General features: G+C 58.4%; 1 protein-coding gene across 1 annotated transcript; it reads left to right on the forward strand.

Moving 5' to 3' along the window:
• Nucleotides 1–1,915: 1,915 nt before the first annotated feature.
• On the forward strand, nucleotides 1,916–18,245 carry LOC123626652 (L-gulonolactone oxidase). The gene is made up of 12 exons (XM_045535823.1): nucleotides 1,916–2,006; nucleotides 2,850–2,951; nucleotides 4,606–4,731; nucleotides 6,019–6,113; nucleotides 7,494–7,584; nucleotides 9,961–10,146; nucleotides 10,254–10,361; nucleotides 11,267–11,343; nucleotides 14,260–14,409; nucleotides 15,122–15,286; nucleotides 16,645–16,735; nucleotides 17,458–18,245. Exons 1-12 carry the CDS (start codon nucleotides 2,004–2,006, stop codon nucleotides 17,584–17,586), a joined length of 1,323 nt encoding a protein of 440 aa, XP_045391779.1. The 5' UTR covers nucleotides 1,916–2,003; the 3' UTR covers nucleotides 17,587–18,245.
• Nucleotides 18,246–21,531: the final 3,286 nt, after the last annotated feature.

Here is a 21,531-nt window from a genome sequence, read left to right on the forward strand (position 1 = left end):
TCACCGTTCCGAAGACAGACATAATTCTTTATTTATGCAACTCAAAGGAAGGGAATTCCTAAGAAAGCCCCAAACAGTGCTGTTCATTTCAATTTGAATACAGTAAGGGATGGGAGTTGTCTATTGTTTCATCGATTATCCTGGATTAGGATGGACCTTCACGGAATATTTAGGCAGTCTCATCCTACTTGGTCTTATGAGAGCTGAAGAGCTTTCTGTCCTGCATCATATTTTAAAGAGAATGTGGTGGCCAAGTGGGGCGAGGAAGTGTATCTGCAGACCGGAAACCATTCAACACCCTTCCCAATATCCGCAGTGAGAACACGGGTGTTTCAGAGAAATAGTTAAATTATCAGGTACAAACAGTGTGTTAAGAAGCTCATTGTCTTTGATTAACGAGTCTGGGAGAGGAAAGATCTGCAAACAAGCTCTCCGGTGACCACTGAAACTGTAACGGGTAACATTGATTTCCTTTGCCGTGGAGGGTTTGCAAAAGTTAAGGCTCAGCAATTATTGAACAAGCTGCGTCCTTCAGACAAGAAGAAATAAATAATAAGCCCTCGACCTCAACCATGGGTTGGTGGTAATAGACTGAATGAACTGACACACACCGTTTTTGCTGAGTTTTATGTTCTCGTGCAATTTTATTTTATTTCTTAATAAAGGCAATTTATAAAACTGATGTGACCGGCTTGGGGTGGAAGTGGAAGCATTCCATCCGAGGGAGGTAGCACAAGGTGAAGAGGGGAAACCTCCTGCTTGGATGCTCTGGGAGATGTCAGCAGAGGGCAGGGAGCCCAGCGGGGTCCCACCCACGCCCCGGCTCCCTGGGTGAACAAGAGAACATGAGGGGACAGGGCTTCCTGGGGAGGTGGGAAGCAAGCAGTCCCCTCCCCTCTTTGCCATGTGCTTCTCTGTCCCCAGGACTTGGCACTGACCCTGTCCCTGTGTTGGCCACAGCCCCTGGGCTCCTTCCAGGGCTTTGGGATGGACAGTGCGTGTGGAGAAGGGACAGCAGCCAGCCTGGCAGGTGCTTTCTGCATGTGTCAGCCCCAAGGCCTCCTCCCCAAGCCCTGCGGTTCCCAGCAGGGAGTCTGGGGCTCTGGGGGGGGGCGTCTCTTGCTGCCCTGGAGCACGCAGGCTCCTCCCAGCCTCCTCCCTCGGGGACGGCCCCAAGCGCACACACACACACTCGTTCTCTCTCCCGCTGCCCGACCCCAGCCTGGGGCCTGTCACACAGTACCACGGATCCAGTGACTTAAACACATTTGTTTTCCCTCAGTTCTGGGGCTGAAGTCTGACATCAAAGCGTCAGCAGGGCTGGTTTCTCCTGAGCCCTCTCTCCTTGGCTTGTAGTCAGCCGTCTTCTCCCTGTGTCCTCACCTGGTCCCCCCCCCCCCCGACCCCACTGCACAGTGTGCTTGTGTCCTCGTGCCCTCTTCTTGTGAGGACGTCAGTCATACTGGATCAGGGTCCTACCCTCTGCTTCACCTACCAAGGTCCTGTCCCGTGTCCTTAACAGTGGTGGGCGCTTGGCTTGTTCATGAGCTGACAGGCAGGGACTCAGACCCCGGTGGCACAGTCTGCACGTGCCACCTCCTCCCAGCCGGGGCACTGTGGGGGCCCCCACATTAACACACCCCCACAGGCCCCCCACGTCACAGCCTCCCCTGACCTATGGCGTCAGGGACCCCGTTTTGAGGCTGGGGGTGTCTTTGGCTCCAGAATCCCTAGGGTGGAGTTTTACGGCAGCCGCTGGGGAAACCCTGCCCCCTCCCACCTTCTGGCCCGAGAGGGGCCCTGGGGCAGGGGCAGGCGTGACCAGTTGTTGGTTAACCCTTAGCCCTGCTGGGTGGAGCCTGTCCCAAAACTGTTTAGATCCGCCTTTGCGGGCCCCAAAGCCCCTTGGCCTGCAGCAGCTGCAGACTCACCTAAGCCAGCCCAGCACCAAGGTCGCTGCTCCTCCGCGCCTGCTGCCCAGAGAGCCACCGACCGCCGGAGCCATGGTAGGTGCCCATAGTGCAGCCGGTGGGGCCAGCCACGCTGTGTCCAGGCTGCGCCTGTGAGCCGGGTGTGGGAGGGCAAAATGAGGCCAAATCTGGAAACTCTTGAATTGCACTTGAGGCTCCGGGGAGGTCCTGGGGCGTTGGGGAGGCGTGGGCCTGGGTTGGACTCCAGCACCTTCACTCGGTTGCTGTGTGAGCTTGGGGAAGTGACTTCACCTCTCTGGGCCTCGGTTTCTGCTCCTGCAAAGGGGGAATAATATTCCCTCTTCACGGCGCGACGGTGAGGTCTACAAGAAGGAGGAGGGTCCCAGCACACTGCCAGCCACACAGCGGGTGGCCAACAAGCAGGAGTCTGGTCCCCAGGACGCCACAGCTGTGGGCTAGAGGCCAGGGGAATGGCACTGCTGAGGAGTCCCCAGACTGGACGAGCCTGCTGGGAAAGCTGCAGGCCGGGCCCAGGGCCGGCTCACACAGCCCTGCCCTGACCGCCGGTTCCGCCGAGCACACTGGCCGCAGCACGGTGCCCCGGAGCAGCAGCCGGAGCCCGAGTCCCGCTTTCTCGGGCTCCTCACTAGACCCTTGCAGCTAAGAATGGGCAGAATTCTCCGCGCATCAGTGTACTCGCGGTCAAGGGAGATTGTAGCAGGAGGCCCCTGCGGAGCCGCCTTTAACTGTCCCCGTGGCCCCGGAGGTGATGAGGTCAGAGAAGAGCCTGGGCTCCGTGCTGCAGCCTCGGCCTCCCGTCCCTGCCATGGTGGGATCGGGGTGGTCAGGGGACAGCAATGGGGTCGGGGCAGCCCACACCTGCTTATCTACTAAGACCTGGTGTTTTGCCTGGCACAGGTGCACGGGTACAAAGGGGTCAAGTTTGAAAACTGGGCGAGGACCTATGGCTGCTGCCCAGAGATGTACTATCAGCCCACGTCCGTGGAGGAGATCAGAGAGGTGAGTGTCTGTCTTGGCAGGAGGCCTGGGACGGCCCGGCCCAGGAGGCCACAGCCCTGGGACCCAGAGAGGAGGCTGGGACATGGGACTTCCTGGGCTAAGGTCGTACCCCCAGCCGGAACTGCTGGCCAGGTGACAGCTCGCTGACATCGGCTACACCCGGGACTCCTGCCCCCTCTCTCGCCTGCCGCAGCTCCAGGCTGCAGCCACCTTACAAGGTCCTGTGTCCCCTCAGTCTGCACAGCAAGGTGCCAACGACCGCCAGGTCTGTGTTTCCAGCCCAGGTCTCCTCTCTGAGCCGCAGACTCACATATGACTTCTCTCGTTGTCTGACTCAAAGCCGTCACAAACCCAAATGCCCCAGACTACGTTTTTGCCTTTGCTTTGCCTGCGGTCTGACCCGTCGTGGTGCTGCCCATCTCTGTACGGGGTACACAGTTGCTTAAATCGAAAGCCAGGAAGTGGGTCATGGGCCCCCTTCACCCTGGTCTCACGGCCGCAGTTCTATCTCGGATGCTTCCAGCATCCAGCACCTTCTCTGCAACACGAGCTGGGCCCAGGCCACCCTCCGCTCCTCGTCCACTGTGACCCGGGAGGGCTTCCGCCCGGGTCTCCCTGCTTCTGATCTTGCCTCCCTCGCATGCACTTTCCGCAGTCAGTAAAAGCAATTTTAACGTAAGTGGGCTTGGGTTGCTTCCCTGCTGGGAGCCCTTCAGAGGCATTTTGTTGTTTTTGGAATAAAACCCGAACTTGACTCCTGAGGTTGCATCATCTGGGCATGTGTCTCCAGCCTCCCGAAGGTGCCTCCGTCCCTGGCCCTCTGCCTGCAGCCAAACAAAGTGGACTCGGCCCCACCTCAGGGCCTTTGCACTTGCTGTCCCCTCTGCCTGGAGTGCCCGGCCCTGCGCTTTTTGCACGACGAGCTGCCTTCAGGTCCCAGGGTCAACTGCTCTTCAGAAGAGCCCACCTTATCCGAAACCTCCTCTGTCTCGGCCCCTTGCCATCTCCTTCTTCGCGTATTTCTACCCTGCAACTATGTTGTCAGCCGGAACATTTCCTTGCTTTTGACTCTCCCTCATAAGGGTGTGAGCCCACGCTCTCTTCTCCACCGTGTCCTTACAAAGTCCAATTCAGCCGCTGTCCCTGCCCTCGAGGACAGTGGGAGGCTGACCGGAGGATCTCGTAGGCAGAGATAAGGAGCCTAGATCTTGTCCTAAGCCAGGATGCACCTGGAAGGCCGTGCACCTGGAAGGTCGTGCACCTAGAAGGTCATGCACCTGGAAGGCCGTGCACCTGGGAGGCCATGCACCTGGAAGGCCGTGCACCTGGAAGGTCGTGCACCTAGAAGGTCGTGCACCTGGAAGGCCGTGCACTGGCTAAGAATGCGATTGGGTTTGCCTTCAGGGAAGCCCCAGGCTGCCGTGGGGAGAGTAGACCGAAGCCTGGAACTTTAGGAGGATTTCAGCTCACTTCCTGACCCTTCTTTCTGGCCCTCTTCCCTGCGGTGGCCGGCACCGCGGCCTGGAGCCAAGCAGGGGCCTGGGCGGCCTGGGGTGCATCGCCTGGGCCGCTCGCACCCCCTGCGGGCCAGGCCCGGCCATTGCACTCTGGCTGCCGCTCAGAGAGAGGCCTGACGGGGGCTCTGTCCCGGCAGGTGCTGGCCCTGGCCAGGCAGCAGAACAAGCGGGTGAAGGTGGTGGGTGGTGGCCACTCCCCCTCGGACATCGCCTGCACCGACGGCTTCATGATCCACATGGGCAAGATGAACCGGGTCCTCCAGGTACTCGGAGCCTCGGCTCCCCCTCCCCGCCACCTGCCCTGAGTCCCCAGAGTGACACCCTAATTCCCGGGCCGCCCCTGAGTACCCCTCACCCGAGCCCTCCCTGGGCTTGCTCAGGCCTGCTGTCGGGTCTGCCCAGCCCCCTGAGGCCACAGAGAGGTTGTCCACCCTCCTGTCTCACCAGAACCTCCCCTCCCCTTCTCAAGAACAGAAGCAGGAAGTTGGCCCCCAAAATAGATTCACAGTGACAAATCCAGAAGGGTCCAAAGTGGCACTCGGCTAGTTTTACAGATAGAGAAACTAAACTAAAGATCAGAGAGGGTGATTGACTTGCCTGGGGCCACACAGCCCATCAGCGGCAGAGCTGGGTACAGACTCAGGACTGACGCCAGCTCCGTGCTGGGGCACTGTCCATGCAGTTCAGCCAGCACCTGCCTGCCAGTCAGGGTGTGGGACAGGTGTGCTGCACGTTAAGACTCCCGTTCTCAGTTCTCCCCTGCTGGGACCAGCTCCCCTCAGCTGTAATTTGTGCCAGACAACCTCTCCTTCCCCCCGCCTCGCTGGCGAGGTTCTGGAATTCTCTCCACTATTTCCTTATTTGCTCAGGCTGACGGTCTCCACCTCTTATAAAACATTCCGGCCATGACATCGGTCATGGCAGTAATGAACTCTGATTGCTAATTAGTGAGGACGGGGCTCTAATTGATTTGGCGGAGCTCCGGGTCAGCAGGGACGAGCTTGCACTTTGGAGTCTGACAGATGCGGATTCTCACCTCAGTTCTGCCACTGATGTCTGTATAACCTTGGGCAAGTAACATCAAGTCCCAGATCTCAGTCCCCTCCCTGTTCCTGCTGCCCAGGGCCGCCGTGGGGGTCTCGAGACACAGCCTTGCCGGCGTGGCAGGCACCAAGCAGATGTTACGTTCCCCTCCTCCCCCCACCCCGCAGTTCTCAGCCTTTGCCTGGGTCCCCCCAGGGTGAGAACAAGTAGAGAATTTGAGCTCCCTACAGAAGTGGGCCCTCTTGTGTTGGTGCCTTTGCACTATTGCACAAAGCAATCCCACCTTCCCAGGGTGGGGCCACAGGTGTGGCCTCATTTCCTGCACCTGTGAACAGAAGCTTTATGAAGAGTATTCCCAAAGCCCCAGCGTTCTCGGGCTCCTGCAGGGCAGGTGTCTCGAGCTAAGCCCGGGCTGAAATGGACCCCTCGCCTCCCAAGGCACCCGGCGGCAGGGGTCTGGGCTGGGCGGTGTCCTGGCTCCTCCCAGCCTGGCTGGTCTCTTGCAGGTGGACCAGGAGAAGAAGCAGGTGACGGTGGAGGCTGGCATCCTCCTGGCCGACCTGCACCCACAGCTGGACAAGCACGGCCTGGCCCTGTCCAAGTAAGAGCCCCTCCCTGACTCCTGGGTGGCCGGGGCTCTCTGCCACGCCCGGCCCTGGCCCGTCCCGACACCGGGGACTTGGCAGCAGCCAGAGAGAGGCACACCCCAGGGCGTACCCCGACCCTGGCCTCCCACTCTTCCCCCTCGGGGAGCCGGTCTCCCCATCCGCCAGGGGTTCAAGGGGCTGCTGTGCAGAACAGAAGTGAGCGAGTGTTAAATAACAGTCTTGAACAGGGGGTGGGACAGTCATAGTTTAAGTCTTTCTGAAAACTTGCAACAAACAACTCCAGGGATCCAGACACAGGGATATGCAAAAGAAGCCCTCAGAACAACAGCAGAGCAGGATGCCCGAGCCACAGGGCTTCCTGACGCCCCTATCTGTGGCTGCACCTGTCTCTCCATCCAGACCTGGTGTCAGTGACTGCTCAGGTGTAATAGCAGGGGGACCTCCTTTGCAAGAGGCGTCAAACACAGCCAAAGGAGTGAATCTCTCACTGTGGGATTTCAACCACTGGAAACGGGTGACAGGTGTTTTGGACGGTAGAAATCACGCCCAGGGAGGCCTGTGGTTGTTCTCCGGGTGGGGGTGGTCTGCGCGCCCCAGCGCTCTGGCCGCAGGCCCCGAGGAGCACGATTCTTTTATACTCTGGAAGCCATCTGTTCCAGCCTCTGTAAGGCTCACGGCTGCCCGGACACTCACGGACTGTCTACCATATGCAGGCCTCGCTGGGCCCTGGAGAGGCATAGACGAATAAAACCCAGACCTCCCCACCCTCTGTGGAGGGCGTGCTGCTCCCCTTGGGGTCCTGTGCCCACAGGAGCCTCCCCTTATTCGTGCCAGGGCCCGGAACCCCAAGCTGGGAGATGAGGCCTCTATCCTGCAGGCCCCGGGGAGCCCCTGCAGGTCTCTGAGCAGGAGAGGTGACCCTCACGGCTCAGGGAGGCCCTCACCTCCTCTAACCTTTCTGGGATGTTCATTTGTGCAGTTGGGGCTGGGTCAGTTTCCCGGGGATGTCCCCTGACAGGTGGGCACAGAGAAGTCTTAGCGGGAGTGTTTGGTCTTTGGTCGGTGAAGATGTTCTCGGAGGACAGAGGAAGGGGTGTTTCAGGCCGTGGAGACCCCAATGTCAGGGCAGGCCGGCCTCCCTTCAGACCGAAGCAGGTCCCCACTGGCCCATCTGATGCCCAGGGAGACAAGGAAACTGTGGGCCCAGAGTGAAGAAGGGTCGGCCACGTCCCAGGAGCTGAGTCGTGGAGATTTGGGACCAGGACCCAACCAGGAGAGGAATCCCCTCTGCTCACCCCTCACACGCGTGTGCCTGTCTCCCAGGAAGCCTAACTGGTCTCTTGTGTCCCTCTTGCTGCCCCTGCCGAGCCCAGCCTGGGCGCAGTGTCAGACGTGACCGCAGGTGGCGTCATCGGGTCTGGAACGCACAACACGGGGATCCAGCACGGCATCCTGGCCACCCAGGTGAGTTTCCCGCTTGCCCCGCAGCGTGGCCCGGCTCCGCGGGGCCTCCAACCACCCCAGGTCTCCCCCTTTGGCGGAGACTCATCGGGGCCTTCCAGCTACGCCACTGCCCTCGCCAAACCTCAGCCAGCTCCACAGTCACCGTGACGAGGGAGCCCTCGTCACCACTGAGAGGTCGGAGCCAGGCAGGGGACGGGCTGTCCAGGTTAGCCCTGGGGGGAGGGGCCGGCACATGGGCCTGGGATCCCTGCTAGATGTTTCTTACACCTCACGAGAGTCCAGTCTGGGGAACTGGCTAAGGGCACAGGTTGGGGACTCAGACCTGGGTTCAAAACCTGGCCCCACCATCACTGGGTCCGGAGCAGGCTGCTCACTCGTCAGGCTTGGGCAGGACCCCGTGCTGGCATAGCGGTCCACAGCCCGCCATGTCTTTTCTCTCCCCTGCGTGAGCCCATTTGTGTTGGGGACACGTGGCCTCTGGCCACTGGAGCATCGGGGCCACGTGCTGGGCTTGGGTTTTGAATCTCGGCTCCAGCACTCTGGTCTGCAGAACCTGGGGCAAGTCTCTACCTCTGGCTCCCTCGGTTTTCTCACCTGGAAAACAGGTGGTAGGGATGCGTGTGGGGTGCTTAGTAGAGCGTATACAGTTAGTGCTTAATGCATGCTTGTGACGGATTTTGCTTGTAAGACAAGGCCTTTTCCAGAGCCCGCGCTCTGGGCTATGGTAGAAACTTCAGCGTTGGGCTTGGACTGCAGGGGTCACCTAAGTTGCCTCTGGACTGACTATTCGAGCGATGGCTCTGCCTCCTGCGGTGGCTCTGACGGAGACAGGTGACACAAAAGCATTGGGCACCGGGTGCCATGGGGTCCAGGCTCAGAGCAGCACTGACATCAAAAGGAGACAGTCCAAAGGCGGTTTCTAAGGGGGACACTTTGGTTTTTTATTTGTATTTCTTGAACTCAGTGAAGGTAAACCTCATTCTCAGGGACGACTCCTCGAAACTCTCTGCTCTCTCACCCACGTCATGTGCGCTGGCTGGTTACTCCTCATCCTCTTCCTCCCCCTTTCACCACAAAGCCTTAAAGAATCACTAGGCAAGAGGGGGCATCCTGAGGGGACGCAGCCAGGGAAGGGGGGCATTGAGGCCACTCACGTCAAGCATTCCTGAGCCCCTCCGTGGTAAGGGCCCTGCAGCAAGGCACAGAGCGACACGTGGGCCCTGATTTCCCGGACCTCCAAGGACATTGTCATCTCCTCCTCGAAGCCGGGTCCACTGCCCAGGAGAGTCCAGTGGTCACTGTGGGTGGGAAACGACATGAGAGCCACCCCCCTTGCCAAGATTTGGCCCCAGTCCTAGTTCACCGTCCGGGACTGATGTCCAATTGGTTGCCACGGTTTCTACCAGATGATCAGCAGAGGACGAGAGTCATTCTGGGTGGCCACAGATCCAAACGCACTCAAGACGTGCCGATCACTGAGACCATCGTCACTGCTCTCCCCATTTGGATCTCAGACAGAATCATTGGAAAAATCGTTCTGACGCCCTCAGCCCGCAGAGGCCACCGTGCCCCGTTTCTGCCCGTTTCTCTCTGCTCTGTGCTGGCTGCTAATCGGAATTGGTTCAGCTCTATCTGTTCTCTCACCCTGGGCACCGGCCACCAACCACACGTGTCAAAAGCGATTCCCATCCAAATTAGCAGGTGCTGGAGTGTGAAGAGCTCAGGCAGCAATGGGAGAGGTTTCCTCTGACGGGTCCAAGGGCAAAGACGGGGAAGTTGTCAGTTTCCAGCTGAGCGTCCTGGTCTTTGCAGGAACCCAAAGGCTCCTGGTTGGGTGTGGCCGAGTAGGGGAATCCAGTTCCTCGAGTGAGCAGGTCCCCGGATGAGGGGAGGGACAGCTTGGCTGACACACCACCCAGGAGGAGCAGCAGGCAGAGAGCAGCGTGGGAACCCTGGGTGCCCGCTGTGTGGGGACAGTGGGGTGGCCCACCCCCAGGTGCACCATATGCTCACTTTGCCTTCCCAGGCACCTTGACCCAGGAGCTCAGGGCTCTTCGCAGCCTGGTCTCCTGTCAGAGCCCCCTGGCAGAGGAAGGCCCAGGGAGGACAAGCCAGCAGGACCCTTGTGACCTCACGCGGTGCTGGGCCCTCCCGGACATGGCCTCCCTTCCCCCAGCTCCCCTTTCTCCCTCGAGACTGAGACTGAGACTTGCTTGGGTTGTGACCGTAGCCCGGCTGGGAGGTCCCCTGTCATCGGATAACAGTGGTCTCCTGGGAGCCTCTGACAGCTGGCCTCCGTCTCAAGGACAAACGGGGAAGTGAGGGCGGTGGCGGGGAGGGGCTGGCTCTGAAGCGTGGCTCTTCCCCCACGGGCAGGTGGTGGCACTGACCCTGCTGACGGCCGGCGGGGCCATCCTGGAGTGCTCCGAGTCCAGCAACGCAGAGGTGTTCCAGGCCGCCCGGGTGCACCTGGGATGCCTCGGGGTCGTCCTCACCGTCACCCTGCAGTGCGTGCCCCAGTTCCACCTGCAGGAGACGTCCTTCCCCTCGACTCTGAAGGAGGTAACGGGTCCCCCGCTCCCCACTACCCAGCCTCGGAAACCAAATGGAGGACGCTGACGAGGGCTCCGCTGACAGCAGTTTCTCCCCTTGCCTCCTGCGGAGGGCAGGTCCTGGACAACCTGGACAGCCACCTGAAGAAATCCGAGTACTTCCGCTTCCTCTGGTTCCCGCACAGCGAGAACGTCAGCGTCATCTACCAGGACCACACCAGCAAGGTAGTGGCCCAGGGCGGGTGGCTGCCTGTGACTCGCACGTGCCATCCCGTCCTCACCCACAGCCTGCGGGCCACACCGCCGGGCACTCCCAGAGTGGTGACACTTGTGGTCATCGTGGTGGTCAGCGAGATGGCAGCAAGACATAAGGGGACTGTCACGGAGTGCAGGGGGTACGCAGAAAGGCCCCAGGGTGGGAGAAGGAAGGAAGGTGGGCACAGTGGGGTCCAGTGTGTCTGCAGTGGGGACAAGCCGGGGTGTGGCCAAGGCACAGCCTGGATATGGGAGAAGGAAGCAGAGGACAGAAGGGCAGGCAAGACAGGAGAGTGGATCAGAGTCCCGGATGACTGGGCCAGACCCCCGAAACCGCCCCCCGCACCCCACCTCCCCAACACCCCACTTCCCTCCTCCAGTTGCACCGTGGAAGAGACGGTGGTTTAGTCTCCCCGCGTGTCCTCAGCGAACAGGCCGCTTCCCGGCAGGAACAGGCCGAGCGGCACGTGGGGCGACTACTGCCGGGCGGGTCAGACAAAGCCCGCGACACCTGCTGCCCAGAGGGGCCGGTGTGGGGTTCACAGAGGGTGATCGCGGGGCGCCTGGCTTGTGGGCTCTCGAGAGGAGGGACGGGGGCACGTCTTTTCCTTGTGCAAAATAAATAAATACATAAATAAATGTAAAAGCATGAAATGAAAGGGGGTGGGGGCGGGAACTAGCTCTGCCACCAAGAAGTGAGGCTTTCGATTGTCCTGCTGGGTGGGTCACCCTCCTTCCCCCCTGCCCCCCAGCCACAAAGCTAGGACACAGCTCCTGCTCAGGGGACACTCACGGGACACACACGGGACACGCCGATGCATGGTGGGAGGCGGCTCAGCTCTGGCCCCAAACTGATGACAAATTCTGCTTCCCAGCCCCCCTCTTCTTCGGCTAACTGGTTTTGGGACTACGCCGTCGGGTTCTATTTGCTGGAGTTCCTGCTGTGGATCAGGTAGGAAAGCCAAGGTACCGCTCCAGGCGTCTGCCCCGTGCGGCTGAGGATGCGGCCCGTGGGGATACTCACGCCTGGGCCCGGCGCACGCACACGGAGTCTGTCTCCTGGCTCCAGCACTGTGGTTTGGACCCTAGACAGGTGACTGTGAGTGACGGAGAAGGTGTTTTGGGGACCTTGAGTGGTGACTTTGTTTCTAGCCAAGACGTAGAATGGCAGCTTCTAAGAATTTCATCCGTGTAAGATAATACAAGCAACATATATTTAAGGTATAGAGTAATATAACGGGCACCTGTGTGCTCCCCACCTGCTTAAGAAACAAAACAACACTGTGCAGAGCACAAGCGGCACCTGCCTCGGGGAACTCCCAGATCACAGCGTCTGCCCCGCAGGGGAACCACCGCCCTGGACTTCATGGTGTAGTTTTGTGAGTCCTGAAATAACAGATTTTTTAGTTCAGCTTTGTCAGTGAGATTTATTCATGTTGATATGTGTGGCTCCATTTATTTTTCACTGTATCTATTTAACACAGTGTATTTATGCATATTCTTCTTGGTGGATGTTTGGGATATTTCAGGATTTTTCTTTCTTTCTTTTTTTTTTTTTTTTTTGCTATTACAAACAATGTTGCTATGAAGGTTCCTGAGGACTGTGGGCCGCGTTCTCTGTCTTTTTTTTTTTTTTTTGAGACAGAGTCTCACTCTGTTGCCCGAGCTAGAGTGCCGTGGCGTCAGCCTAGCTCACAGCAACCTCAAACTCCTGGGCTCAAGCGATCCTCCTGCCTCAGCCTCCCGAGTAGCTGGGACTGCAGGCGCATGCCACCATGCCTGGCTAATTATTTCTATCTTTAGTTGTCCAACTAATTTTTTTCTATTTTTAGTAGAGACGGGGTCTCACTCTTGCTCAGACTGGTCTCGAATCCTGAGCTCAAACGATCCTCCTGCCTCGGCCTCCCAGAGTGCTAGGATTACAGGTGTCAGTCACTGCGTCCAGCCAGCCACCCTGTTCTTTTCCGGAAGTGTCTTGGCTGCTCTTGACCTGCCGCGGGAACGTTAGCTCACACCCCTGCCTGGGCCCACCCCGGGCGTCCCTGGAATTCTCTGAGCGCCAGTGTGTTCCGTGGGGAAGGCTGGGGGTAGGTGCTTGCTGCAGCTCCGGCCGGATCACGCCCTTTGCAGTTTCTTTTCTGATGTCAGCTCAGGTCACATCCCCTGACCGTCACGCCCCTGTGTGTGGCAGCAGCCCCCGGTGGCAGTGAAGGGTTGGGTGTGCCAAGTGCCTGTTGCAGCGCAGGTGCTGTGCCGGCTGCTCCGTGTGTGTTTGGCCCCACAAAGAGGACAAACTGCCTGGAAGGTGCTAGAAAGTGAAACGCAGGAAGTGACTTGTTGGATGGGGGCAGGCGAGGGGCAAGGAGCCGGAGGGAGGCCAGCCTGAGGCCGTCGCTCCATCCGGGCGATGGGTTTGCGTGCGAGTGGACAGTGCCCCGCCGGCTTCTCCCCGGGCTCAGCCTCCGTCACAGCAGCTGGCAGCTTCACGTGTGAGCGTTCGCCCAGCCCGAGCCCGGCAGCGTCCAGATGAATCGGACTCGAAATCACAGCTGCCGCCTGCGGCCGGAAGCCCCGAGCGAGGTCCAGGGCCTCTGAGCTGAGCTTACGTGGCTCCGGCTCAGGAGCGTCGGGGAACTCTGTCCACCCGGCCCTGTCCCTGCAGCAACAGACGGTCACTGAGCTGCGTCCCTGAGGGCGAGGGAGTGAACACGTTAAGCGAGGATCTGGCCATTGGCGGGGTGCCGGCTGCTTGCCCCAAGACTGTACCGCTGAGGCCGGGGACCTGTCTGTCCCGTTACACTCCATCCCAGCGCCCCTAAGGGTCCCTGGCACCTAGCGGAGGCTGGGAGGCACTTGTGGAAGAAATGCCAAACGAAGCACTCGGTCCCCGTCTTTGCGGAGCTCGCAGTGGCCGGCCGGTAGTGACAGTGCTGAGGGCGGCCTGGGGTGGCCGGAGGGAGGGGCAGCTCTCTGTCGGGCACGGGTCCCGGAAGGGCGACCCAGGGCCAGGTCGGTGCTCACTCCTGTGGTTGGAACAACCCTGTGCCCTGGAGCCCGTGGAAGCCCCACCATGTCCAGGGTGTGGCCCGGGACACCAGAGGCATCTGCCTCAAGAGGGACAAGTACCCCCTCTCTACGTGCACCTGGCATGTGCCCAGACCTGAGTGCCAGGAAACCCAGGCAGCTTGGGACCGTGGACTGTGCCCAGGCTGCGGATCCAAGTGGACTTGAACTCTGATCCTTGTCCCTTCACTCGCCTGCTGTGTGACTCTGGGTAAATCGCTCAGCCTCTCTGAGCTGTGGTTTACCCATATATATTTATATATATATATAAAGTAGAGCTCGTAGCAACTACTGGGTTGTTGGAAGGACTCAATGTCAGGGCCTCAAAAAGGGTGTTCACTAGATGTCACTTCCCTCCCTTCGAGCTACAGCAAACTAAGGTTTGTCAAGCCCTGTGCAAGGCCCTGGCCCTCTGGAGTCATCTGTAACCCCGTGCAAGGTGCTCTGAGCGGCCGGGACGGATGTACGGCAGACAGTGAGATGGCAGGGACGGACTCATGGGCAGGAGAGGAGAGAACGGCCTTGCCAGTGAGTCCGGAGCAAGGGGCCCACAGATGAGGCAGCCGGCTCACTCGCACTTGAACCAAGCCAAGAGCCCCCCAAAGCCAGACGGAGCCACGTCAGGAGGGTTGTCAGTGGCTCCAGAAGACCCGAGACTGATTAGCGCCAGCTCGGCTCAGCGGGACCCTGGGAAGCCTTTGGCCCTCCGGCCTCGCGGGCAGCTCACCCCTTGGAGCCCAGAGCTGGCAGGAGCATGCACCGCCCCGCCCAGCCCTGACACCCTCCTCCGCCCTGTCCCCTGCAGCACCTTCCTGCCGTGCCTCGTGGGCTGGATCAATCGCTTTTTCTTCTGGCTCCTGTTCAACGGCAAGAGAGAGCACAGCGACCTCAGCCACAAGGTGTTCACCTACGAGTGCCGCTTCAAGCAGCACGTCCAGGACTGGGCCATCCCCAGGTCAGCTTTGCCCCGCGGCCGGCGGCGGGGGGTTTCCTAGAGCCCTCCCTCCCTGGGACGCCGTCCCGACCACGGCCCTAGCGGGCACAGTGCCAGGCCCCGAGTCCCGTCCCCTGTCTGTGGGTGGCCACAGGCTCTGCGTCCTCTCCCGGTGCCCCCGGGACCCCAACTCTCTGCCTCACGGGGAGAACCAGCCACACAGTCCCTCCCTCTCCCTCCCGCCTCGTCCAGCCGTGAGGCAGGGCGGTGGCAGGTTTGGGTTTGGAGCGTGGGGCTCCCTGGCCAGCTTGTCTGTCTGAAAGGCCACCCCCTGCTTCCCGTCCCTCAGCTAGCAGAGCCCCCCCAGCGTGCTGGGAGCGACCAACCTCCGTGGCTTTCTAACTTCTCCCTCGTCCCTTTCTCTAGGGGAGGAGGGTGGTGCCTGGGGCTGGGGGAAGCCTCTGTTACTGAGTTCAAGGGCTTGGCCCACTGATGCTCCACGTGGGAATATTAGACAGTTCAGAGCATTAGAGGCAGAGGGATTTCACTCTGTCTGAAGAGGAGGACACCAAGGGACCTGAGACAACTGTGGCCAGAGATCTGGGGGTGTCCCAGGTACACCCAAGGCAGGGCAAGACAGCACGAGGCTGGGAGCCGTGCAGAGCCTGGGGGATGCTCCTGGCCGTCCCTCCCCGCCCTGAGCTCTGGATTCTGTCCCCGGGGCTGGGTGCAGAGAGAAGACCAAGGAGGCCCTGCTGGAGCTGAAGACCATGCTGGAAGCCCACCCCAAGGTGGTGGCCCACTTCCCCGTGGAGGTGCGCTTCGCCCGGGGGGACGACATCCTGCTGAGCCCCTGCTTCCAGCGGGACAGCTGCTACATGAACGTCATCATGTACAGGTGACGGCACGTGGAGGGGCGGGCATGGGGCGGGGAACATCCCCTCCAATTTAAAAGGACCCCTCTTCTTCCCTAATCTTTTGATGCCAGTTCTAACGTCACCTTCTCTGGGGGGACTTCGCTGATCCTGGCAGCAAGGGACAGTGTCTCTCTCCCTTGAGTTCCTACAGCTCTTCCTCTCTGTAGTCTCTTACTGTATGCACCATTTCTAGTCTATAGCATGTCAATGTAGCAATTGGTATGACTTCATCAGCAGTATTAATAGGAATAGCCACCATGTATGAAGCTGATACGATGGGATGGCAAATACAGTCTATCTCATGCACCTGCCGGAGTCAGTGGTTCTGACAGCCTGGACTGCTGTGTTGAGAAGGACTCTGGGGCCAGGTTGAAGGTCAGCGGAAGGGAGGATCATACCTGACGCCAGGTGCTACATGGACGCGTTTCCCATCCAACCAGCCCTGCGGGGCACCATGCTGTCACCCGCGTCCGTGACCGTGTTGTCTTTTCCTAGTCGGTTAGGCAGTCGTCTCCGGGATGATGCCTCTAGACACGGGTGGTTTAAGAAGTTGGTCTTTTCCTTAAACTTCTTGCCTGAGGCGTGTCTTCCTCCTGCCTCTCCTTTCCCACCTTCCATTCCTAGCAGCCCTTCCCTGACTTTGCACAAGGAAAACACCCCTCCCCGGCATCCTGAGTCTTGCCACGGTGCATTTCTCCAAACTTCTAAGAGGTCCAAGGGACGATGAAAGGATGCACCACTCCCGAGGGGAGTCCAACAAACCCAGACGGGAGTTTCGGAAAGACACATTGACGGGGCTGCAGTCATCTCACAGCGGGGCGGCTGCAGTGTGGCTCAGAACTCGTCTGTCCAGACAGACATCTGCACGTCTGTGTGTCTGTCTGTCTGTCTCCACCCCCACCCCTGAATTCATGTTCAGAAGTGAGACGGCTGCTGTGGGGATGCACCTTAACATGTGTATTTGAATTTTTAAAAATGAAATCAGACTTTCCCATCAGTCGGTCTGACCTGGCATCTGTCTGGGGTTGCCAGGTGGGTCACACGGCCACGTCTTTTATGCATCGAATAAGATTCCAAGGCTTTGTCCAAAAGACATCTAAAGTAGCATGTGATTCTCTGAGATTATTAAAACTCACGGTAACTTTCACACACTTTTTCGGAATCCTTTGAGGATGAGCAGTGAGCACAAGCCCTCTGTGTCAAGTCGGGGGGCAGAGCCACGCAAGGCCCACCCGTGTCCCCAGCCAAGTGCTGGGTGGTGTGCGGAGAAGGCCCCCCATGACCGTGGGAGGGGCGACGCAGGCAGGGGCAGGGCTCACCTTCTTCTCCCCACTACCAGGCCCTACGGCAAGGACGTGCCGCGGCTGGACTACTGGGTGGCCTATGAGACCATCATGAAGAAGGTCGGCGGCAGGCCCCACTGGGCCAAGGTAGGACTTGCCCTCCGCCCCCACCCCGTCTGACAGCTGCTGTGTGACGCAGCCTCCACCAGAGGGCGCCGCTGCTCCCTGCGCCTCGGCCTCCAGGGCTGCAGATCAGGAGAGTCTGACAGCTGCTGTGTGGCACAGCGTCCACCAGAGGGCGCCGCTGCTCCCTGTCCCTTGGCCTCCAGGGCTGCAGATCAGGAGAGTCTGACAGCTGCTGTGTGACGCAGCTTCCACCAGAGGGCGCCGCTGCCCCCGTCCCTCAGCCTCCAGGGCTGCAGATCAGGAGAGGCTGAGCCCAGACCACCTCCCCTGCCCGAGCTCTTGTTCCGACAGCCCAGGGACTGCGATGCCTTCGGAGTTTTCAAAGAAATTCCTCTTCTTTCACTCTATTTGATTCCCATAGAAACCCTCTGAGCAGGATAAGGCAGGCATCCTGAGCCCATTTAACAGATAGGAAAGTGAAGGTCGCTCAGGGGTGGCAGGACTGACTTAGTGATGAGCAGTGGGACTGGGGCCAGGGCCACCTCCACTGCGTCACGCAGCTGGTGGCAGTGCCCGTGGGGAGTGTAATGCTCCCATCTGCCTTCTTCGCTCTCTTGGGTCTGTACATGGCGTGTGTGTGTCCCAAGGCACACGGGCTCCTGCACACGGTGGTGCCCGGTGTGCAGCCCTGCGGACTCGCCAGCTCTGGGGACGAGGCCCGTGGTGTCTGGTTGCTTCCACAGGCTCACAACTGCACCCGGAGTGACTTCGAGAAAATGTATCCCGCCTTTCCGAAGTTCTGCGCCATCCGAGAAAAGCTGGACCCCACCGGGATGTTCCTGAACTCGTATCTGGAGAAGGTGTTCTACTGAACAGGGGCGGGAAGCCAGCAGCCCCCCCCCCAGCCAAGGGGAGCAGATCTCCCCTCCCGACCCCGGCAGCCCCCTCCTCCCGCATCCTCTGTCCTCACAGCACCCCCAGCTGGAGGTAGACCCCGCCCCCCAAGCAGGCGATCACTAGATCCTGTTTTCCCAGGAGAAAGGGGAGCCCTAACTTGTTACCTTGTCAGGAGGGCAGGGATTTGCTCATTCGTGGGTTCCACCTGGGTGTGGAAGTGAAATTCCCGGGCTCTGTAGCTTCAGGGGTTCCCTCTCCAGCCCTCATTGGAAGGGGGTCCCTCGGCACGTGTTTGGGCCCAGAGGTCGTGTGCACTGGGCTCTGCTTTCTCTCACTCGTGAGGGTCTTTCAGATGCTCAGGTGAGTGCCCACCCGCCCTGGGACCGCCCCCTTCCAGGTGGGCCTGGCTGTCCCCTGCCCTTCACGTCCCAGGCCACACTTTGGGAGCAGGAGGCCTCCCTCCTAGGGTAACAGGGCTTGGCCTTGCCTAGAAAATGCTTCTCTTAGTCCTTTTTTCAAGCCTAGTTTCAGTCTGCCTCTGACCTGCCACACTTTGTGGACTTCGGAGCCCGGTCCTCGATCCTATACTACGCACCAAGTGCTGTAGGGGAATTAAAAGAACCTTAAGATATAATAGGTTCCTGCCCTCGAGAAATTTGTCTCCTAATCATTTCTCTCTTGAGGGGTTAATATCCAGAATACATGGAGAACCCCTGCGACTCACCAACAAAAATACGCCCCAATCAAAAGGGCGGGCAACAGATGTGAATACACATTTCTCTAAGGAAGAGATACAAATGGCCGATAAGCACATGAAAAGATGCTCAACATCACTATTTATTAGGGAGATGAAAATAAAACCACAAGGAGATGCCACTTCACACCCGTTTGAATCAGTATTATAAGGAAAAAAAAAAAAAACCCCAGAAAATAACCAGTATTGGTGAGGATATGAAGAAATTGGAACCCTTTGCTGGTGGAAAAATGTAAAATGGTATGGTGGTTCCTCAAAAAATTAAACATAGTTTCCATATGACCCAGAAATTCCAATTCTGGGGGTAGACCCAAAATAACCGAAAGCAGGACGCCGAGGGTATACTTGCACACCCGTGTCCAGAGCAGCATTATTTATAATCGCCACGAGGTGGGAGCAACCCCAAAATGTTCATTGACAAATGGCTAAACAAAAATATGGTCTATTCATACAACAGAATGGTACTCAGTCTTAAAAAGGAAGGAAATTCTGACACACGCTACAATACGAACCTGGAGGGCATCGTGCTAAGTGACATAAGCCAGACACAAAAGGACAGATCCTGTGTGATTCCACTTATTCGAGGGCCCCAGCGTAAGCACATTCAGAGGCAGAGTAGAATAGTGGTTCCCACGGCTGGGGGAGGGGAGTCGTCTAATGGGTGCAAAGCTTCAGTTGGGGAAGATGAGAAAGTTCAGGGATGGATGGGGGTGAGGGTTGTGCAACCATCTGAACGTACTTAATGCTGCTGGATCGTACACTTTAAAATACTTAAAATGGTAAATTTTATGCTCTGGCTTTTTTTTACCCCAATGAAAGTAAAGAATATATATTCTAGTTCAGGGACACAAGACTAAGCACATCAAGTAATGCAAAGGGAGAATATTATGCAGGTCAGGGCGGAGGCGTGGCCATGAAGACCCCCCTGGACGGCCCCTCCTCAGAGAGGGACTCAGCCCACAGCCGCGAGCACAAGGACTACGTCTTCAGCAAGACCAGCTGTGTCATTTGCAGGGTCCCCCAGAGCAAAATGAAAATGCAAGGGCTCTTGTTCAAAAATTTTTAAGAATTCCAAGAGGGTGACAGCAGAGCACTGAACCAGGCACGGGGTCCTTCAAGTCATCCCCCCATGAGGCCAGCCTGGCTCAGCAGTGTACATGAGTCACCTTTCCAGACTACAGTGCCAAGTTATTGAATCAAACGCACGTCTGCGTGTTGCCGTGAAGGTATTTGGTAGATGCGGTTCACATCTACAATCAGTTGGCTTCACGTAGAAGAAATGACCCATGGGCCAGGCTCGGTGGCTCACACCTGTAATCCCAGAGCTCTGAGAGGCCGAGGTGGGAGGATCGCTTGAGGCTGGCCTCGCTTAGCTTTTACCTGGTTTTCTTCCCCTTGGGGCAGGGTTTTTCAGAGATCAAGAGAGGCCCAGACATTTCCAGAAAATTCTAAAACAGTTATCAAAATTTTGGTCTGTTTTCAATTTTTGACACACTTTTACACACAGAGTGAGATGCTACTGTGCTGTCCTCAAGGCTAGTGCAGGACACAGTGTTAAAAGCTACTGTCTGGGCACGTGGGGTGATGAGACACGGATTTAAATGTGGAAAGTGAACAGCTTCCTTTGACGCTGTCACTGCATCTCTGTGGCTTTATACCCGCAAAGTCATTGGCACGGATGTCCAAAGTCTGCCCATGAATCGAGGCTGGGGTGAGAGTCCACCTGTCACCCCCATCCCCGGGGTGAGCCTTAGGCTGGGAGCTCATCTCTGTTGGACTGGGCACCCAAGAGGAGTGGTCGTGGGTAACGTCTGGTCACAGCTAGAGGTCACCGTCTTTGTTCCCCTGGGTGACAACAAATGACAGGCAGGTAAAGGTGCTGCACCTCTGCCGTCCCCTTCCCTAGCCTGAGGAAGGCCTGGACCTGCCTTGGGGCGGGCCGGGGCCGGCTGGAGGCACCTGTTGGACCCTCAGCGTGCTGGGGGAGTCATGCACTGCCCGATGTCACCCAGCCGACACTGAGCAATGTCATAATCTGGGATTATGGCCAAGGGGCTGGGGGTCAGAGATTAACCGGATGAGTGTGTGAGAATAGCTCGGGCAAACAGAGAGTTCATTATTAACCTTGTCCATGTGTGCCGTGGTCTGGCCTTCACTGCTGTCACATTGGCTGAGTGGTGATCATCATAAACCCTGAGAGTGTGGAGCTTTTTGCATTGTCTCCACAGCTACTTTATACTTCCGCGGTCTGCCAAGCTATTCCCTCACAGCTAGGACGTGCCCGTTAATGCTGTGTCAGGGTGGGACGCTGAGGCGGGAAGCCCTGGGCAGCTAAAAGGTGGCAGTGAGGCCCCGTGGCCCCCGGAGGCAGACCTGCGTTCGGGCCCAGCTCTGGCACTCACCGGCTGCGTGACTGCAGGTGCCCCGTCAGTCCCAGCGTCCCGCCCCTGCCCCCGCCCAGGTGTCCTGCATGGTCCAGCCTCGTGCTCAGCTGTGGCCAACAGCGCCAGGAACCAGCTGATTGCAGAGCCGAGACTCACTCGGACGCACAAACGTGAGGCCGTTTTACTCATTCTAACCAGGGTCCCCTCACCCGGTAACATCTCAGGCAGATTCTTTTGCTCCCTGAGACTCCGCAGTTAATAGAACAGTTGCTTGAGAACACGAGTCTCGTTCCCGCATCAAACAACAGTCTTCCTGCCAGCCCCAGCCCTACACAGGGCTCTGCTCTGCACGCACCTGGGCGGCGTCCCTGCTCCCGCCCGTCCCCCACTCCTGGCTACTTTACCGTGGCAGCCGGGCAACCTGAGGTCGTTTCAACAGCCGCTGTGTGCCATGAAGAGTTGGGGTGAGTTTTCCCACATTTTGGCCTTCCTGGCTACACGACACTCCTCTGACGAAGGCTACCCCAGGAAGCCTTTGTAACGTGGAGGAAATAACCTCTGCCTTGGGGGTAATTGTGGGGACCGAGTGGGATTACATAAGGCCGTTGGCCCAAGTATCGAGCATTTTGGTTAGCCCAGGGCTGCTGTTTACAGTTGTGCAAGCTGTACACTGCACAACTTCGGTGTCATTTACCTTGTAGTCATCAGAGATTGTAATTTATTTCCTCCAGGGACCCTCAAACCCAGGCCACTGTGCCAAGGGTGAAGGAGGGTGCAGAGAC

This window comes from Lemur catta, chromosome 22 (assembly GCF_020740605.2).
Source record: "Lemur catta isolate mLemCat1 chromosome 22, mLemCat1.pri, whole genome shotgun sequence".
In the NCBI taxonomy this organism is placed as follows: Eukaryota; Metazoa; Chordata; class Mammalia; order Primates; family Lemuridae; genus Lemur; species Lemur catta.